The sequence below is a fragment of the Centropristis striata genome, chromosome 11 (assembly GCF_030273125.1).
Source record: "Centropristis striata isolate RG_2023a ecotype Rhode Island chromosome 11, C.striata_1.0, whole genome shotgun sequence".
Taxonomy (NCBI): Eukaryota; Metazoa; Chordata; class Actinopteri; order Perciformes; family Serranidae; genus Centropristis; species Centropristis striata.
The window spans coordinates 33,634,910-33,650,351 of NC_081527.1; the positions used below are offsets into that span (position 1 = coordinate 33,634,910).

Consider the following 15,442-nt stretch of genomic DNA (forward strand, 5'->3'; position numbering starts at 1 on the left):
TTTCTTTGTTGGATAAAACCATATGTACAGTACAGGCCAAAAGTTTGGACACACCTTCTCATTCAATGCGTTTTCTTTATTTTCATGACTATTTACATTGCAGATTCTCACTGACGGCATCAAAACTATGAATGAACACATATGGAATTATGTACTTAACAAAAAAGTGTGAAATAACTGAAAACATGTCTTGTATTTTAGATTCCTCAAAGTAACCACCCTTTGCTTACTAGAATATAAGACATGTTTTCAGTTATTTCACACTTTTTTGTTAAGTACATAATTCCACATGTGTTGATTAATAGTTTGATGAATCTACAATGTAAATAGTCATGAAAATAAAGGAAACACATTGAATGAGAAGGTGTGTCCAAATTTTTGGCCTGTACTGTATATACTGTACAATATACATATTAAAGCAGCACCAGCCAAACAATAGCGATTACCATGAGAATAACAGCCAGAACACAGATGCCAATGAAGACAATATCGCTAAGGTCATGAGGAACTATTGTTTCTTCTACCTCCTCTTTACTATCATTGTCAGTTTGCTGGGCCTGCTCCTCCAGATGGCGCTCCTCTGCTGAAATGATGGACACCGATGCTATCTTCCGCAGGACATCACACTGCACTTTATATTCTTGCACATTCTGCTGCTTCCCGTCAGAGAAATCAATGTAGAGTTTGTTTACCAGCATGGTGATGTTTCGGAGTTTCTGTAAGGGGATAAGCAGTTTTAATAGAAGGAACTGAGTCACTAATGTCTGTTAGAAATCGATGTCTTTTACAGCTATCATTGCCTATTATGATGTACCAGTAAGTGGTAAGAGACTGTGGCTAGTCACCTGGCCAACAGTACCACAGCTCACAAACTGTGCAAGAATCTTATATGAGGTGGTGGTCAACTGGGCTGCACAGGTGGGATCTCCCAGGTAGATGCTCTCACGGTCCAGCTGAGGTAAGAACTGCTGTGGTATCAATATGGTGAATTCTGATCTTGTGCAGCTCACGTTTACAGGTACCACTTGGATTGAGGGGAGAAAAAAAGACTGCATTTTAGGTAGTGATGGGCTTATCGATGGAATATTTAGCTGAGAATTAGACCAAACATTGTATTCAGTAGGGGATGCAGGATTTAAAGGGATAGTCTGGATTTTTTTAAGTGAGGTTGTATCAGGGAGAAACAGGCAGTTTTACCAGCACAGAAGACGTTCACCTGAAAAAATCAATATCAGTTTAAATGAATGCTATAAATAAAATATTTCCAGCTTTTACCTTGCCCTTAGACAGCCGTTCTAAGTTTAAGCAGGGGGAACAAAAAAAGCTGTTATCTGTGCTCTCGTTAACAGGAAATTTACTTCACAGAGCAGAAAAGTTGCCCGTTTACCACTGCCACGATCAGTGAATTTGTTTCTATTATTGTTAGACATTGGTGTTTTATTAAAGGGTTTTGTTAGATTATCCAAAGTCTCACAGCACTAGACCAGAAATCCCTGTGTTCTGCGAGTTAAAATTACTGTTTTTGTTAATGGAGTCTGGTGGCTTTGACAATAGCACAGAATGGCTTCAGTTTCTCCCATCCAAACTGAAATAGAGATGACATAATTTTAAAGCACTGAAATTATTCTAAATACAGTGTACATTTAATCTCATAGTGTTTTCTTGTTTTTATAGGTATCTAAAATACTGTATGTTTTGCTGCTGCCAGTCCTCAGTGGAACATTGCTTAGCTTAAGTGCCAGTGACTCTGACACTGACTATAGATAAGTACCTTGTACAACCGCACTTAAAAAAAAAAAAACTATCCTTTAAAACCACCAGCCCACAAAGTAGTATGGTAGAATTCACAGTACGACAGATAATTGAGAACAGATGCCTACATAGGGCACATTTACCTCCAAGATAAGAGGCAGTGAATCCTCTATGAGCCTCATTTCTGTCTGTGCTGAGGACCACCAGCAACTTGTTGCCCTTTGAGACGAGAAAGGGAGGCTTCTCCCTGCCACACCAGCGTCCCAGCAGGGTGTCCGTCTGACTGTCCCCGTCGTACACAGCAACAGAGTCATAGTCACACTCGTCTGACAAACTGTTGCGGTCTTCCAAGTCCATGACAGGGAAGTAGAGTTTGATGCGGTACCCAGCTGCTAGAGTGATGCTCCAGTGGCAGTTGATGTTGTTCGGGTAGATGCGTGGGAAATGTGGGCTGCTGAAGTTGCCATTTACCGCTGACAGGACCTGCTGGCATTCACCTGTTAAAGTAAAGCTCATCAGATAAGTACGTCAAACTTATTTTTTTTATTTGAGCACTACAGTGGCATCAGTGCAGTAAAGGAGCATTAGAGTGCTGCATTCACTGTTTGATACAAGTGACAAAAGTAAAAGTTTATGTTTATAGAAGTTATGGACAAAAAAGAAGATAACTCCTTCACAATTTAAAGGAAAACTCTACATTTTAGGAGAATTGCTTTTTCATTTTCTTGTTAAGAGTTAGGTGAGAGGATTGAAATCAATGTATTAGTGTACAATAAGTATAAAGCATAAGCCTGCACCTGGTTAACTTATCTTAGCATCGTTTTAGTACTCTTATTGCTCGTCTTTGCACTTGTTTGTTATTTGTCTTTGTTTATTGTACATGTTTAAGGACTTTTCTGTCTGTTGTGTTTGCCCTTTTTAATTCTTTCATTTTTTCCCCTGTAATTTATATTCACAACTTTTGCTTCTGTTTTTGCTGCTGTGATGAGTAAATTTCCCCAATGTGGGATCAATTAAGTATAATTTTATCTAATCTAATCTAATCTAATCTAATGAAGACAAGAAACAAAGGGGGAAAAGATAGCCTGGTTACTGCACCAGACCAAGAAATAGCCAAGTACCAAAGTGGGTTTTTTTGGGGGGTGGGGGGGTTTAGATCCAAGGTTTTGAACATATCAAACAAACAAAATAATATAATTGAATGTGAGGTAGCGAGCATGAGAGGGGTGCACATTTTGTTATCTTCAGACAGAGCCAGGCTAAGCTATACTTACCAACAACTCTCTGTATTCATTGGACATGAGAATTGTATCAATTTTCTCATATAACTCTTCAAAAAAAATTCCCCCAAAAGCATAAACCCCCCTATTCCTTTAAAAGCATGACATTTAAGGATTTCAAACACTATTCATATAAAAATGCAGAGTAATGATATGGTAAAATTAAATATGTGTCAGTGTTCCTTTGCAACTGTGTTTTTCAAGGATTTTCACCTTCTTGCCATTTGGTTTATGCTCAACAAGGTCAAATGGGGACAGTCTGTGATCAGCTGTCTGAAAGTTATTCTGCAGTGTTTCAATTGGATTCAAGTCTGGGCTTCGGCTTGAACTCTCAAGGACTTTACTTTGGGTACATTTTTTCTTGTTCGTATTAAGGGTGGTGTGAGACGGGTGATGAGCTCTGCTCTATTCAGAGAAAGTGCTTTGCATTGTAGCAGAGGTGTTCAATTTTCATTTCATCAGATGACAGGATCTTTTGTGTCAAGTTCTAGGTCTTTCATGTGCCTTGTTTCAGACTTTCAGTATGACATAATGTGTTTTTTTCTTTACTTCTCCCTTGGATTTCATGGAAGCTTTTCTGTTATGAATAGGCGAATGAAAAGGATGCTTTATGTAAACCCAAAAGTTTGACAGAGTAATAGCATGTCACGTTGATAAGTGTCCTTTTTACATTTCCAAATTCCTGCAGTTACACCAAAAAACACGGAAAGGCAAGGGGGTTATTAAAAATGAAAGAAGTTTATGTTGCACACTGGTGTGAAGAGTTTGGAATACAACTGTTTACATCAAACTTTCCTACCTGAGTAATAGTAAGCCTTGAACCCACGTCCACCAATGTTGAAGTCAGACTTGAAGATCACCAGGAGGTGGTTGGAGGTGGTGACTATGATGGGGGGTTTATCCGCCCCGCAGTACTTGCCCAGGTGGCGATGAGTGACTGTTGGGCCATCAAACAGCGCGACAAAGTCAAAATTACATCCCTCGTTGTTTTCTAGCTGGAAGTCCAAGAAGACCAAGGTGACCACGCTGGTGTTGGAAACATGGATTGCCCAAGAGCAGTCGGCATCGTTGCTGTACTCCTGAGGGTACCCTGGACTCGAGATCACACCTGATAGGCCAGTTAGGACTCCACCGCACATATCTAGAGGGCAAGGAAAACCACATGCATCTCACAGTTTTGTTTTTTGAAAATGAGCAACACTACAGATGGCAGTAAATGGGTGCAAAATCTTCAAGGGAGGGTTGTAAAGATTGCAGAGGTACAGTACAGGCCAAAAGTTTGGACACACCTTCTCATTCAATGCGTTTTTCTTTATTTTCATGACTATTTACATTGTAGATTCTCACTGAAGGCATCAAAACTATGAATAAACACATATGGAATTATGTACTTAACAAAAAAAGTGTGAAATAACTGAAAACATGTATTTTAGATTCCTCAATGTAGCCACTAACTTTGCTTACTAGAATATAAGACATGTTTTCAGTTATTTCACACTTTTTTGTTAAGTACATAATTCCACATGTGTTCATTAATAGTTTTGATGAATTTACAATGTCAGTAGTCATGAAAATAAAGGAAAAACATTGAATGAGAAGGTGTGTCCAAACTTTTGGCCTGTACTGTATACAAGTTCCCAAGATGATAAATACTTCTCCTCCAGATTAACATTTAAGTTATTTTTACTAAAAGTACTGAAGGGATTGCTGTGAAATTGGCTTTCCACATTCATGATCCCCAGAAGATGAACTGTAACCTTTCATCAAGCACTGAAATGTTTGCTAAATATTTTACTTCATGACTAAATGCCTGCTACCTGAGCTACCTATTTTGCAGAGCACCATCACTCTACCTGGGCGTAGCACCACAGTGAAGATGATTGTGATTGGTTTAAAGAAATACAAACACTGGATGGTGTTTTCCCCTCTTCTCGGAATAAGATGTGGAGCCAGACCCATCTCTAGCACTGTGGGGCTAGGTCTGGCTATGTGAGACTAAGTGCTAATGCTACTAAATGCTAACAAATGTTGCATGCTAACACAATAACTTTAAATGCCACATTATCTATAACAAATATGGGATATTATCTAAACACCTAAATGTGCTTGCATTAGCATGTCTGCAGACTCCTGTTTCTGTATAATGCTTTGGTGAGATCTAAGTTCACCAGTGAGTTTAAGGTCAACAAGTTTTAGCGAAAAGCCATGAAAATCTGGCATTGCCAAAAAAAATCAACTCAAGTTTTTTGGCAGTAGCTCATTGACCCCTGTCATATTGCATCAAATATAACGAGTTACCTTTTCTGTAGCCAACACTGAAGCCCCTGTAGGCCACATAGCGGTCCGAATGGAAGATGATGGACATGACATTCCAAGAGGAGGTGAACTGTGGAGGGGAGATGTCACCGCAAAATGTCCCGAGGAGGTTGCCCTCATCTGCAGATATGCCATTGTAGATCTTGATGTAGTCGTAAGCGCAGTTGGCATGGTACTCCAGTTCAAAGTGGTGAAAAGTGAGGAGGACTGAGGAGCCTTCTGCCACCACAATTAGCCAGGAACAGTCAATGTTGTAGGGATACAGGCCTGGGAAGTTTGGACTGGAGATATTGCCAGATGGAGCTGAGAGGATTCCTCCACATTTAACACCTTAAAATTACAAAAACAAAGACTCAGTTACAACTCAGGTGGAAAAAGATTACAAATGAGATTGATGGCTCTTTCTTTACTTTCTTACTTATTTTACTTTTTTTCTTGCGACCTGGGACTACCTCTGAAAGTGTATTACAAGCTGACATTGAACAATTGAGGCCCAACTTTCTCTATATATACAGTAGCTGCAAGATAAAGCACTTCCATCAAATTAAAGCTTTGCTCCATCAAGATAACAAATGGCAACTCACCTTTTTTAGAATCAGCCTTGTCAACAAGCAGTAGTAAATGAGTCAGTATGGCCACCCTGAGACTCATGTTGTTATTGTTGATTCGGCTTTTGTCACGCTTTAGCTACAATACCAGCAGAGACAAACAACAGCAGTGTCAGAGCGCACAGCCTTGAGACATCAGCAGCGGAGCCTGTAGAGGTAATAGGACTTTGAAAAATTCATCTGCAGCCAGCCTGAATGAGAAACCTGATACCTACATAGGCCGCGCTTTGGCCTCTTCGCTAAATTTTAATGACTGGTATCCAATAAGCGTGAGTGGCTTGTCAGGACACTGTTTGGAGAGATGCTATACATTTTTAATGATGGTCACACACACACACACTGCACACAAGCTGCAAGTGGAGTTGATAAGAGAGACAGGAAGAAAGAGAGGAGAATGATCACATTTGTCACTAGTATAAATGGCTTCATTAGAGCGACGTGAGGAAGAGAAGAACTCAGAACTATTGATGTTGTGGAGTAAGGGGCACGGTGTAGACTTTGTTTTTCTCGTGTAAAAGCAGCTTCAGAACGACACAAAAAGACATCAACATCTTTTGAACTTTGATTGGAAATGTGAGTTTATGGAGAAATGCACCGGCGCGTTAGATGTGTCGAGTATGAAAATAAAGATGAGGCTTAATATTAGCTGGTTTATTGGATGGTGGCATCAAATGCTATGTTGCTGTTATAATAGCTGCTACTACTGAGTCATACTGAGAAATACAGCATATAAGTGAGAACAAAAGTTCATTTTTGATCTTGTAAATAATAATTAAAAAAAAGAAAAATGTATTCTGAGTTGCTTTAGATGAGGGAACACCATGATATGCGGTTGAAAGTTCCAGAATAACCTAATACAGGTGCATCTCAATACATTGGAATATGATGGAAAAGTCCATTTCCAGTAGATCAAGTCAAACAGCCCCAACCAATTATTGAGTCATATAGATGGACATACTTTCAGAGGCCAACATTTCCATATTAAACATACTTTTTAGAATTGGTCTTTTGTAATATTCATTTTTTTTTTTGAGACACTGAATTTTAGGTCTTCATTAAATGTAAGCCACAATCATTATAATTAGAAGAAATTAAATAAATTAAGACATGAAATGTTATATTCTGTGTGTAATGGATCTATATAATGTGTTATTTTCACTTATTGAATTTAATTACTGACATAAATAAACTTTTCTATGATATTCTAATTCATTGAGATGCACCAGTAAGTGGACAAATAACAGATATACAAATAACAGAGTGCATGCAGACATTCATAAATCCCTCATATAATTCTCAACATTTGGGGAAATAGGCTTATTTGCTATCTTTGAGAACGTTAGATGAAAAGATCATTACTCCTCAGCCAGAAGACTGTTAGCTTAGCTCTGCACAAAAATTGGAAAATGGATGCAGCAGTTGTCCAAAGGATGAAAAAAAACCTGCTGCCACTAATGAACATGTTGCATGTAATTATTGTAATTGGAGTTGGAGTTATGTGGGTAAATATCTCTTGTACAGGAGCAGTGGCGTCCTCGAGTCTCCCCTAATGCTAACCTAAGCCAACTGTCTCCTAACAGTAGCTTCATATTTAACGGACAAAGTGTTATTGACCTTCTCATCTAACTCTCCAATGATGTATCACCTGCTGTTCCTTTAAGTATCAACACCACTTTAATATTCCACTTTAAGCAGTCATCTTGCATTCAAATCTCGCTTAAGTAAAAGTGTTTAAGCATTTGCATTTTAATGTAATCAAAAACAAAAGCACCTGCTGCGAGGAATGCTTCCTGCCTCTGTCCTGCTTCTGTTGCTGCTGTGGCTCACACCTGCAGATCGCATTTAAGTAGAAGAAAATTACATCCTACATCCTGGGCTGTCTAAATTTTTAGTGGTGCATCATACTGGGTATCTAATTAGCCCATCATATTTTGCAAACAAAACTTTTTTAACAGTAAAGTACCTATTTGCAGCAATCTAATAAATGTATTTCAGCAAAAAGTACAGTTCTATGAACTAAAGTTCAGTACTCCAACATTTTTTTCAGTAATTTAATCCCCTCTGTCCCATTACTTTATCTAATAAAGCTTTTAAATGATTTTTTAAACATTCTTATATCAATTTGAAATGCTTCATTACAAACCAATTGAGCTACAGAGAGTATAAGTCACTGAATAGTGACTTCAAAACAATATAATTTCTAAAAATAAGATGCAAGCTTGTTTATACTCTATTTTCTGTTTCTTAGATAAATTCTGCAATCACTCTCAGACGGAGACGTTTTGTTGTATTTGCCAAATGCCAGTCATATCCTGTGAGTCATTCCTCCTGGTTTGGTAGTCTTTTAACTGAACAGTGCAGACACATGTAAGCAACAATAATCCTCACTCAGTGGAGTGTATAATAGACAGGGAGATAAAGTACTCTTAGAAAGAACCTATTCTGCAAATGAATGTTTGCTATTCCAGCAGTGCCGTGAAGGCCAGGGCTTTTAGAGTGAATATCTAATGGCTTCAGTTAGCAGAGCTAATGTACACAGAGACCTGCTAGATGGTGCTGTTGCACTATGAAAACACAGTGAAAAATCACCACTGGCTTTTAAAAAGCCATGCCGAGCTCTAAGCTGAAATAAATAAGAATGTGATTAAAATCAGTCAAGTGTTTTTCACACAGCGGTTCCTGGAACTAAAATGAACCGCCTTGCCTTTGAATTTTAATTCTGTCCTCTCTGAAAGCTTGTCATTGTTCAAGGATGTGAGCACTGGGCAGTGCTGAAATGTGTTTCAGAAAGATATCGTTTGTTTAGAGCAATTAAATCACCTATTAGCAAGTAAATACTCAAAAAACAAACAAGGCTGAAAGTATAAGAAAATTCCAAGAGAATAAAGGAGAATGTCAGTCAAACAAAAAGCAGCCTTTTGAACTGGAATACCTCTTAGAGCCTAATTGAATGATTTTTCTCCAAAAACACATGAAATGAGCATTTTGTTACAATTAGCTATATTCAGCAGTTGAACAAAATCTATTATTAACACTGAATCATAGGTGGATAGGATTTACTGGTTGGCAAGTGAGAGGAGTATTTATATATGTGTGTTGTTGTTGTGGGCGGGGACACTTGACAGCAATGGCATCTGTCATCTTTTGATCCAAATAGCACAAACGCATATGATGGGAATCTTAATATTTGTGGGCATTTAGTAAAAATTTGAATAAAACGTAATCTGTTTACAAAATATTTTTTTTCCGCATCAAATCAGATTATGATACATTCTGGTACATCTTTACAGAGACTGCTGGTAACTTCTCACTCTGACGAATGCTCTCTCAAGCTCCTGACAGTCAGGGGGAAATGATATGAATATATAAGCACATAATGTCACAGGACAATAAAAAGTTAATGTTTCTGACACAGCCTGCAGCCTGGCAGAACCTCTCCATGCCATCTCCAAGTGTATTCAGGATGATATAGAGTCTTGGTTAGCATGATTTGTCTTTTAATATTTTTTAATGCATGGTGTATTTGTGCCTAAGGATAACCCTGAATAAATGTATGCTGTATGCTGTTTAGATGTACACAGACAGCACAGTTTTTCATCAGTTTTTTAGGTTGGATTTTTGCACTAAAAGCTTATTTTGTAGCAACAGATCTCAACTTAATGACACCCAGAGTATTCAGCATCACAATCAACTTGCTATAGCAGTGGTGGCATTTTATGCAGGAGTGCAGCCAAACTGCATGAATACAGAGAAAACATTACAACCTTGTACCTTGTATTCCCAGCTGGTGCTCACTTACAGCCAGAGATGTTTTTTCTTCCTTGCAGTGATTTTGTTAACATTTTTTTTCTCGCCACTTTGTTAAATTTTCCATCCTCTCTCCCCACCAAGGACAATATTGATATGTCATTGCACCTCCAAATCAGAGAGCTCACAGATTGGATTATGGACCATAATGAGCTAAGCCTCCCTCTATGGTTATGAGGGCAATGAAATCCGTTATCTAGGCTAAGCAACAGAGAGGAGAAAGAATCGACTTCGCTTGAGAAGTTCTACTACTACCTCCACTCTGCTACATTGTGTTATTTTGCTGGTTGTTTTTCTTCTTAAAACACATTTAATGGCATATAGTGAGGGTGTACCAAAATAATTGCAGAAAATGACCACATAAACAAAGTAAAATGCAAATAATGAGACATTGTAAGTCACTGCTCAGAGGCTTACACTGAAGATTTAGCTGTTATAATTGGGACTTCTCTCCTCAAAACTTTGCACTGTATTAGATAATCTTATACACATTTTGATCATTACTGTTACAACTAAGAAAAAATAATTTTAATTAACCCAATTATACCTTACAATAGAACAGTACAAAATTGAAAATGAACACATAGTACACCTCTGACTTTGAAGCCCCCAAAACTGACAAAAAGATAATTAGATGAGTCAGAAATATGACTAATTCCATCAACAAACAGTACTGTTATATAATTAAAATTGAAAACAATTATACAGTTAAGTTTGATACTTTTCCCTTAATCTCCTATCGCCCAACTCAATCTCCTAGAAATTAAGTTTATATATTACTTATAGGCCACAGCAACTTAGAGAAAAACATAACCTAAATAAAGTTTTTTAAACCAGCATTATGAGGACACATTGTTAATGAACAACAATCTGCAACATTTTTCATACAGAAGGTAGTGAGCATTTTTCAGTGCACTATACAAAACCACAATTTTTAAAGTGTAGTCTAATATAAACAAGGGCATTACACATATAGACACCAAACACATACAAACACATGAAACAATACTATCTTATTTTCTATAATCACTAACTATCATACCTGAAAAAGCTATTTTATGTTACCAATTCTTAAGTTGTGATAACACGGTGATAAAGACACATCTTTACTGTTACGACGGACTTAGAGTTATGTGTATTTGAAGGTTATGGCTGCTGGATCCAGATAAAGCAGCAATAGACGTAATAAACGGTAACGCTTAAACGTGCGCGTTCCCGCGGACTGTCACTTTTTAGGCACACCTGTTAGCTGTCTCTAATCACAGTAGGCTACGCTGTTTTACCTGACCAGCACCAAAAACAGACAAACGAAATTAGCGACTAGCCGGCTGAAGTGCCAGATATTTCCCTTAGGAGTAGGTAAAAAAAAAAAAAAAAAAAACAGAGCTAAAAAGCCAAAAGCAGTAGGCTATTATTGGACTTACATTCGCCAGGTACACAAAGGTACGACCCAAATGAATGCTGCTCCATATCTGCTGGATATGTAGGTGAGCAACTGCTAAAAAGGCAGCCATTTCAACTTAAAATCTGATGACATGTCAATGAAGCGTTCCCAAATTGCTTTTGCAGCCCCAAGTTGGCCACAACAAACAGTTGCAGTTTTAAGCTGTCAGAGCAATGCCCCTGGTTTGCTATATTGATAATTTGCTAACTCAGTGGTTCCGAAAGTGTTTCTACTGGGCCCCCCTTTTTCTATCTAAAAATACTTTCAAGCCCCCCCTCCAAACAACAAGCAAGTATGGTCTTGTCTTTTTTTTTCATCCTTGTTTTTTGTATTTGTAATATTTCGAGTAGAGTCATGATCTGATTTAGCTTTTACCAAACTGTAAAAAATGTTTATAGAAATAACAATAAAACTGTCAAATTACATCAGAAAAAAAAAATGTATATCACCGTAGGCCTATTAGACACTTTTAATTACCGTTAATCAAAGCATAGCACAAAACTTTAACTTTTAGTTCAGTTTTTCTGTAAAAATATAACATTTTCATGCAAGTTGTATGGAGACATACCATGATGTGTGAATGAATGACACAATTACCCTAAAAATAACTGGAATATTCAGTCTAAATTAAAGTTTTTGCTGATATTTACATTTAAATTTACAGTAGAAAACCCACTCACTGTAATTTTTACGGTGAGCTGCCGGTATGTTACCGTAAATTAAACATTTTATTTTTTACAGTGCAGCATTGGAGAACAATTAAATTATTTAAATTTAGCCTAAATTTAGCCCCCCCCCCCCCCCCTTTTTTTTTTTTAACCCTGGGCCCCCCCTAGGGGTCACGCCCCCCAGTTTGGGAACCACTGTGCTAACTCATCATGTAGCATTTCATTTAAGAAAGCTAGCTTGTTAACTGCCCCAAAATATCACTTTCAGGACGCCTTTGTGAAGAACAAAAAGATGTGCTTCAAGTGGGGGTTTCCTGTCTGAGACGTTGGACGACATTGACGACTCTTTCCCAACAATGGCCAAGCTAAGGTAAGTGCTTGTTGTCATACATATTAAGCCAAAGTCTTGTTTCTGTGCAATGCAGGTAACAACACTGCTAACACAAAGTGTCATGTGTATGGTGTTTCTTGATATTTTGCTGCAATGAATGTGCAGTTGTGAGCTATTTACCTCATGTGGCTGTGCATTTTTGTTTTGTTTCATGCTATTGTTTTATTCGAAGATGAAGAATGCATTGGATGGGTTGTGCAAGTTGCTTCCTATTGCCTCAGGTTACACCTGGGTCCTACTAGAGGCTTAGATTGTGTTGCTGTAGGGATGTAAACATGATTGTTAGCTTGCACACAGCCTCTTCACATAATCATTTCCAAGCAATATTGGCTTCATAGGAGGCTTTTATATCACAGTGGATGTGTTTTGACGTACATGTTGGTCATGCTACTTATCATTCCGCCATCACCTTTCATAGATTAAATTGTCCCCTTCCATATATGAATAGATTTGATTTCTATATGCTCAATATAATAAACCTGCTGCATAGCTCAAGTGTTAGGTGGTCAGATTGAAAACGGCATGTTGCTGCAGGTAGCTGCGAGATGATGAAATATGATCCAGTAAAGTCGGCCTGAGTAATAGATTTGTGAGTTTGAAGGTTTGGAGGCTAGATGCCAAAACACCACACCATAGTTTACAGCACATTGAGATATAAAGATGGTTTAACTCTGAAATATCCTCATGATGGTCTCATCTATTGTCTTAATAAGAGTAAGCTACTGATTGCTTATTCAGATTTCCATCAGTGTGCTTTCCATATAAATAACTGGCCAGTGAGGTTGAACATTTTTGCCATGTGACAGGATGTCTTTCTGCTATAGCCCCTTTCCTCTGCACTCTGCTTGGTCAATGACATAGTCTCATTCAAAGAAATAATGGGGCTGCGTTACCACATGGTACTAACATGACAGCTTGCTGCTGCATGTGCGATGGATTGGTGGATTTAGAAAGCCATTCATTTGGCTTGTTTTTCCTTTTGCTTACTTAAAACCACATCTCAGGTGGTTAAATTGTATGTTGGCTTTCAACATCATGTTGTCTGGCGCACAGAACATTCACATAGTTATTTCCCTGTAATATCGATGTCATTGGAAGATCAACATGGCCTTTGTAACACATAGGGTAGGTGGTCAGGAATATTTTCTCCAAGCTCAAAATGACATGCTTATGCAATGGGTACAAGAAAATCACATTGTATTTCTTGCAATAGTTGGCTTTGGGTTCAGTATTTAATGCATTTTTTATTTAGTTTCCCCAATCTTTGCTGTTGATTGTGGTGAAGTTTAGCCCTGCAATTAAGCTGTCATCTTTATTTTGCTTATAGTTCTGTTGTAAACTAAATGACAGCCGTTCTATCAAAACCAAAACAACAGGTTGGAACCTGATACCCTGCTCAAATTGATTGACAAGCATAAGCACTAGGCACGTTTCTAGTATTTGCTGATGCTGTTTGTTTACATCAGTGACTTCAATATTAATCAGTTCAGCATTGCTAATTGTGCAAGTTATTTTGAAAGGCACAGTTTGAGATGTACTTTCATCTGTGACAAGTGGAATGTTTTTGCATAATGATAATATATATCTATCTCAGCTTTTCATAGAGCAAACACACAAAAGTATAGCATCAAAGCTGAGCTCTATAAATCAATTCCAACTGAGGCGTCTAGACGGCTGTGTTGTTTTGGGCAAAAAGCGACAGCTTTTTAATTAATCACTCACATAGCGATGCTGCAGTGTAAATACTCCAGATAACAGGAACTCAAAGGGGGGTGGGGGAGAAGAGCACCCTGGCATATAAACAGAGTACAATTATGGCCCTTAGCAAGAGCACTTGATTAAGCTGTTTTAGTACCCTTTACTCACTGGGTACTAAACATCTGACTCATAATGCATCAGCTATATCAGAAGATTGCTCTTGCTATGATCTTGCATGAATATTCACACAAGTAATTAAAGGAATGGAATGATGAAGAGGATGGGGACAAGAATCAGTGACGCAAAAAACAGCTCAGTTACTCGATGACAAATATGAGTGCAGTGGCTTGAAAATATTAGAGTTGTTATGTGTGCTGCATTTTTTGATGTTTTGAAGTGAATCTTGTAATCTGTTGGTTTAACATATTGAGACTGTCCTCCCAAGGAAAAAAATGAAAGCACTGGTCCTTTCAGCAGACGCCCAAAAAGAAACATGTTTGCGTACAAGTGACAAAGTCCTCTCGCAGCAGTTATGTCTCTTCAGGAGAAAGAGATGAAATAGCGTTTGGTTGTAATAGAGCCACAAAGTCTGTAGAGGGAGGGGGGCGAGTTTGTTGTTGTTTCCTGCCGAACTTTTGTCTCTTCAAACCCTGACCACAACCGTTCCAAAACCAAATAAAGATGTTTCCCTAGACTTGACCAAACCTTTATTGAACATATCGTTAGCCTCATAGCATAATTGCCTAAGTCATTTTTTGGCCAAATTGTGATATCTGCCTAACTTTACTCTCCTACCACTGCTGCATCTTTCAGCCTTATTGCCCATGTTCTCAACCTATCAGAACACTTGTTAGAGTCCAAAATCACTTTCTGCCTTAGTCATCTCCTTGACTTAGGCATTTTTGCCGCTACATACAAACCAAACTACATTATTTATATGTAAGAGAAAAATTGCCTTAGTCAGGGCATATTCTGCCTAAGTCACTTTTATCTGTTATGAAATCGATGTGTTTAATTTTTTATGCAAACTTGTTCACATTTCTATTTGAACTTACTGTTACAATATCAATTAAAAATACCAATGGGCTTACTAAAAATTGTGTTTTTTCTTGTTTCCCGGAAACGTTCAAATACGACTTAGGCAAATATGCTATGAGGCTAACAATATCCTAATATACTCATGCTTTGAGTGCACTACTCATGCCATGTGTTTTCTGCTTGATATGTACAAAGTGGCACTATCCTGCTGTGGCAGCATAATACAGCATACTGAGAACATGTGACTCAAGGTCAAACATTTAATACCCCCTTGCTGTGCTATTGATATAACTTGCCTTATTGGAGCACAACCCAAAAGCACACATTCAGCAGCAGTGTTTTTCATTCTACTGTGTTTTTAATTGTATGAACAGCATAAAGGCCAGTCGCTGGCCACAGTTTTCCTCCCTACTGTTGACCCTTTTGGCCTCCTTGGCCTT

The 15,442-nt window shown here is 38.0% G+C and overlaps 1 protein-coding gene across 1 annotated transcript; it reads right to left on the minus strand.

Moving 5' to 3' along the window:
- Positions 1-386: 386 nt before the first annotated feature.
- On the minus strand, positions 387-11,301 carry cdcp2 (CUB domain containing protein 2). The gene is made up of 7 exons (XM_059345280.1): positions 11,188-11,301; positions 5,933-6,104; positions 5,331-5,678; positions 3,832-4,173; positions 1,896-2,249; positions 846-1,024; positions 387-716 (listed from the first exon to the last, which is right to left on the minus strand). Exons 2-7 carry the CDS (start codon positions 5,997-5,999, stop codon positions 414-416), a joined length of 1,593 nt encoding a protein of 530 aa, XP_059201263.1. The 5' UTR covers positions 6,000-6,104; positions 11,188-11,301; the 3' UTR covers positions 387-413.
- Positions 11,302-15,442: the final 4,141 nt, after the last annotated feature.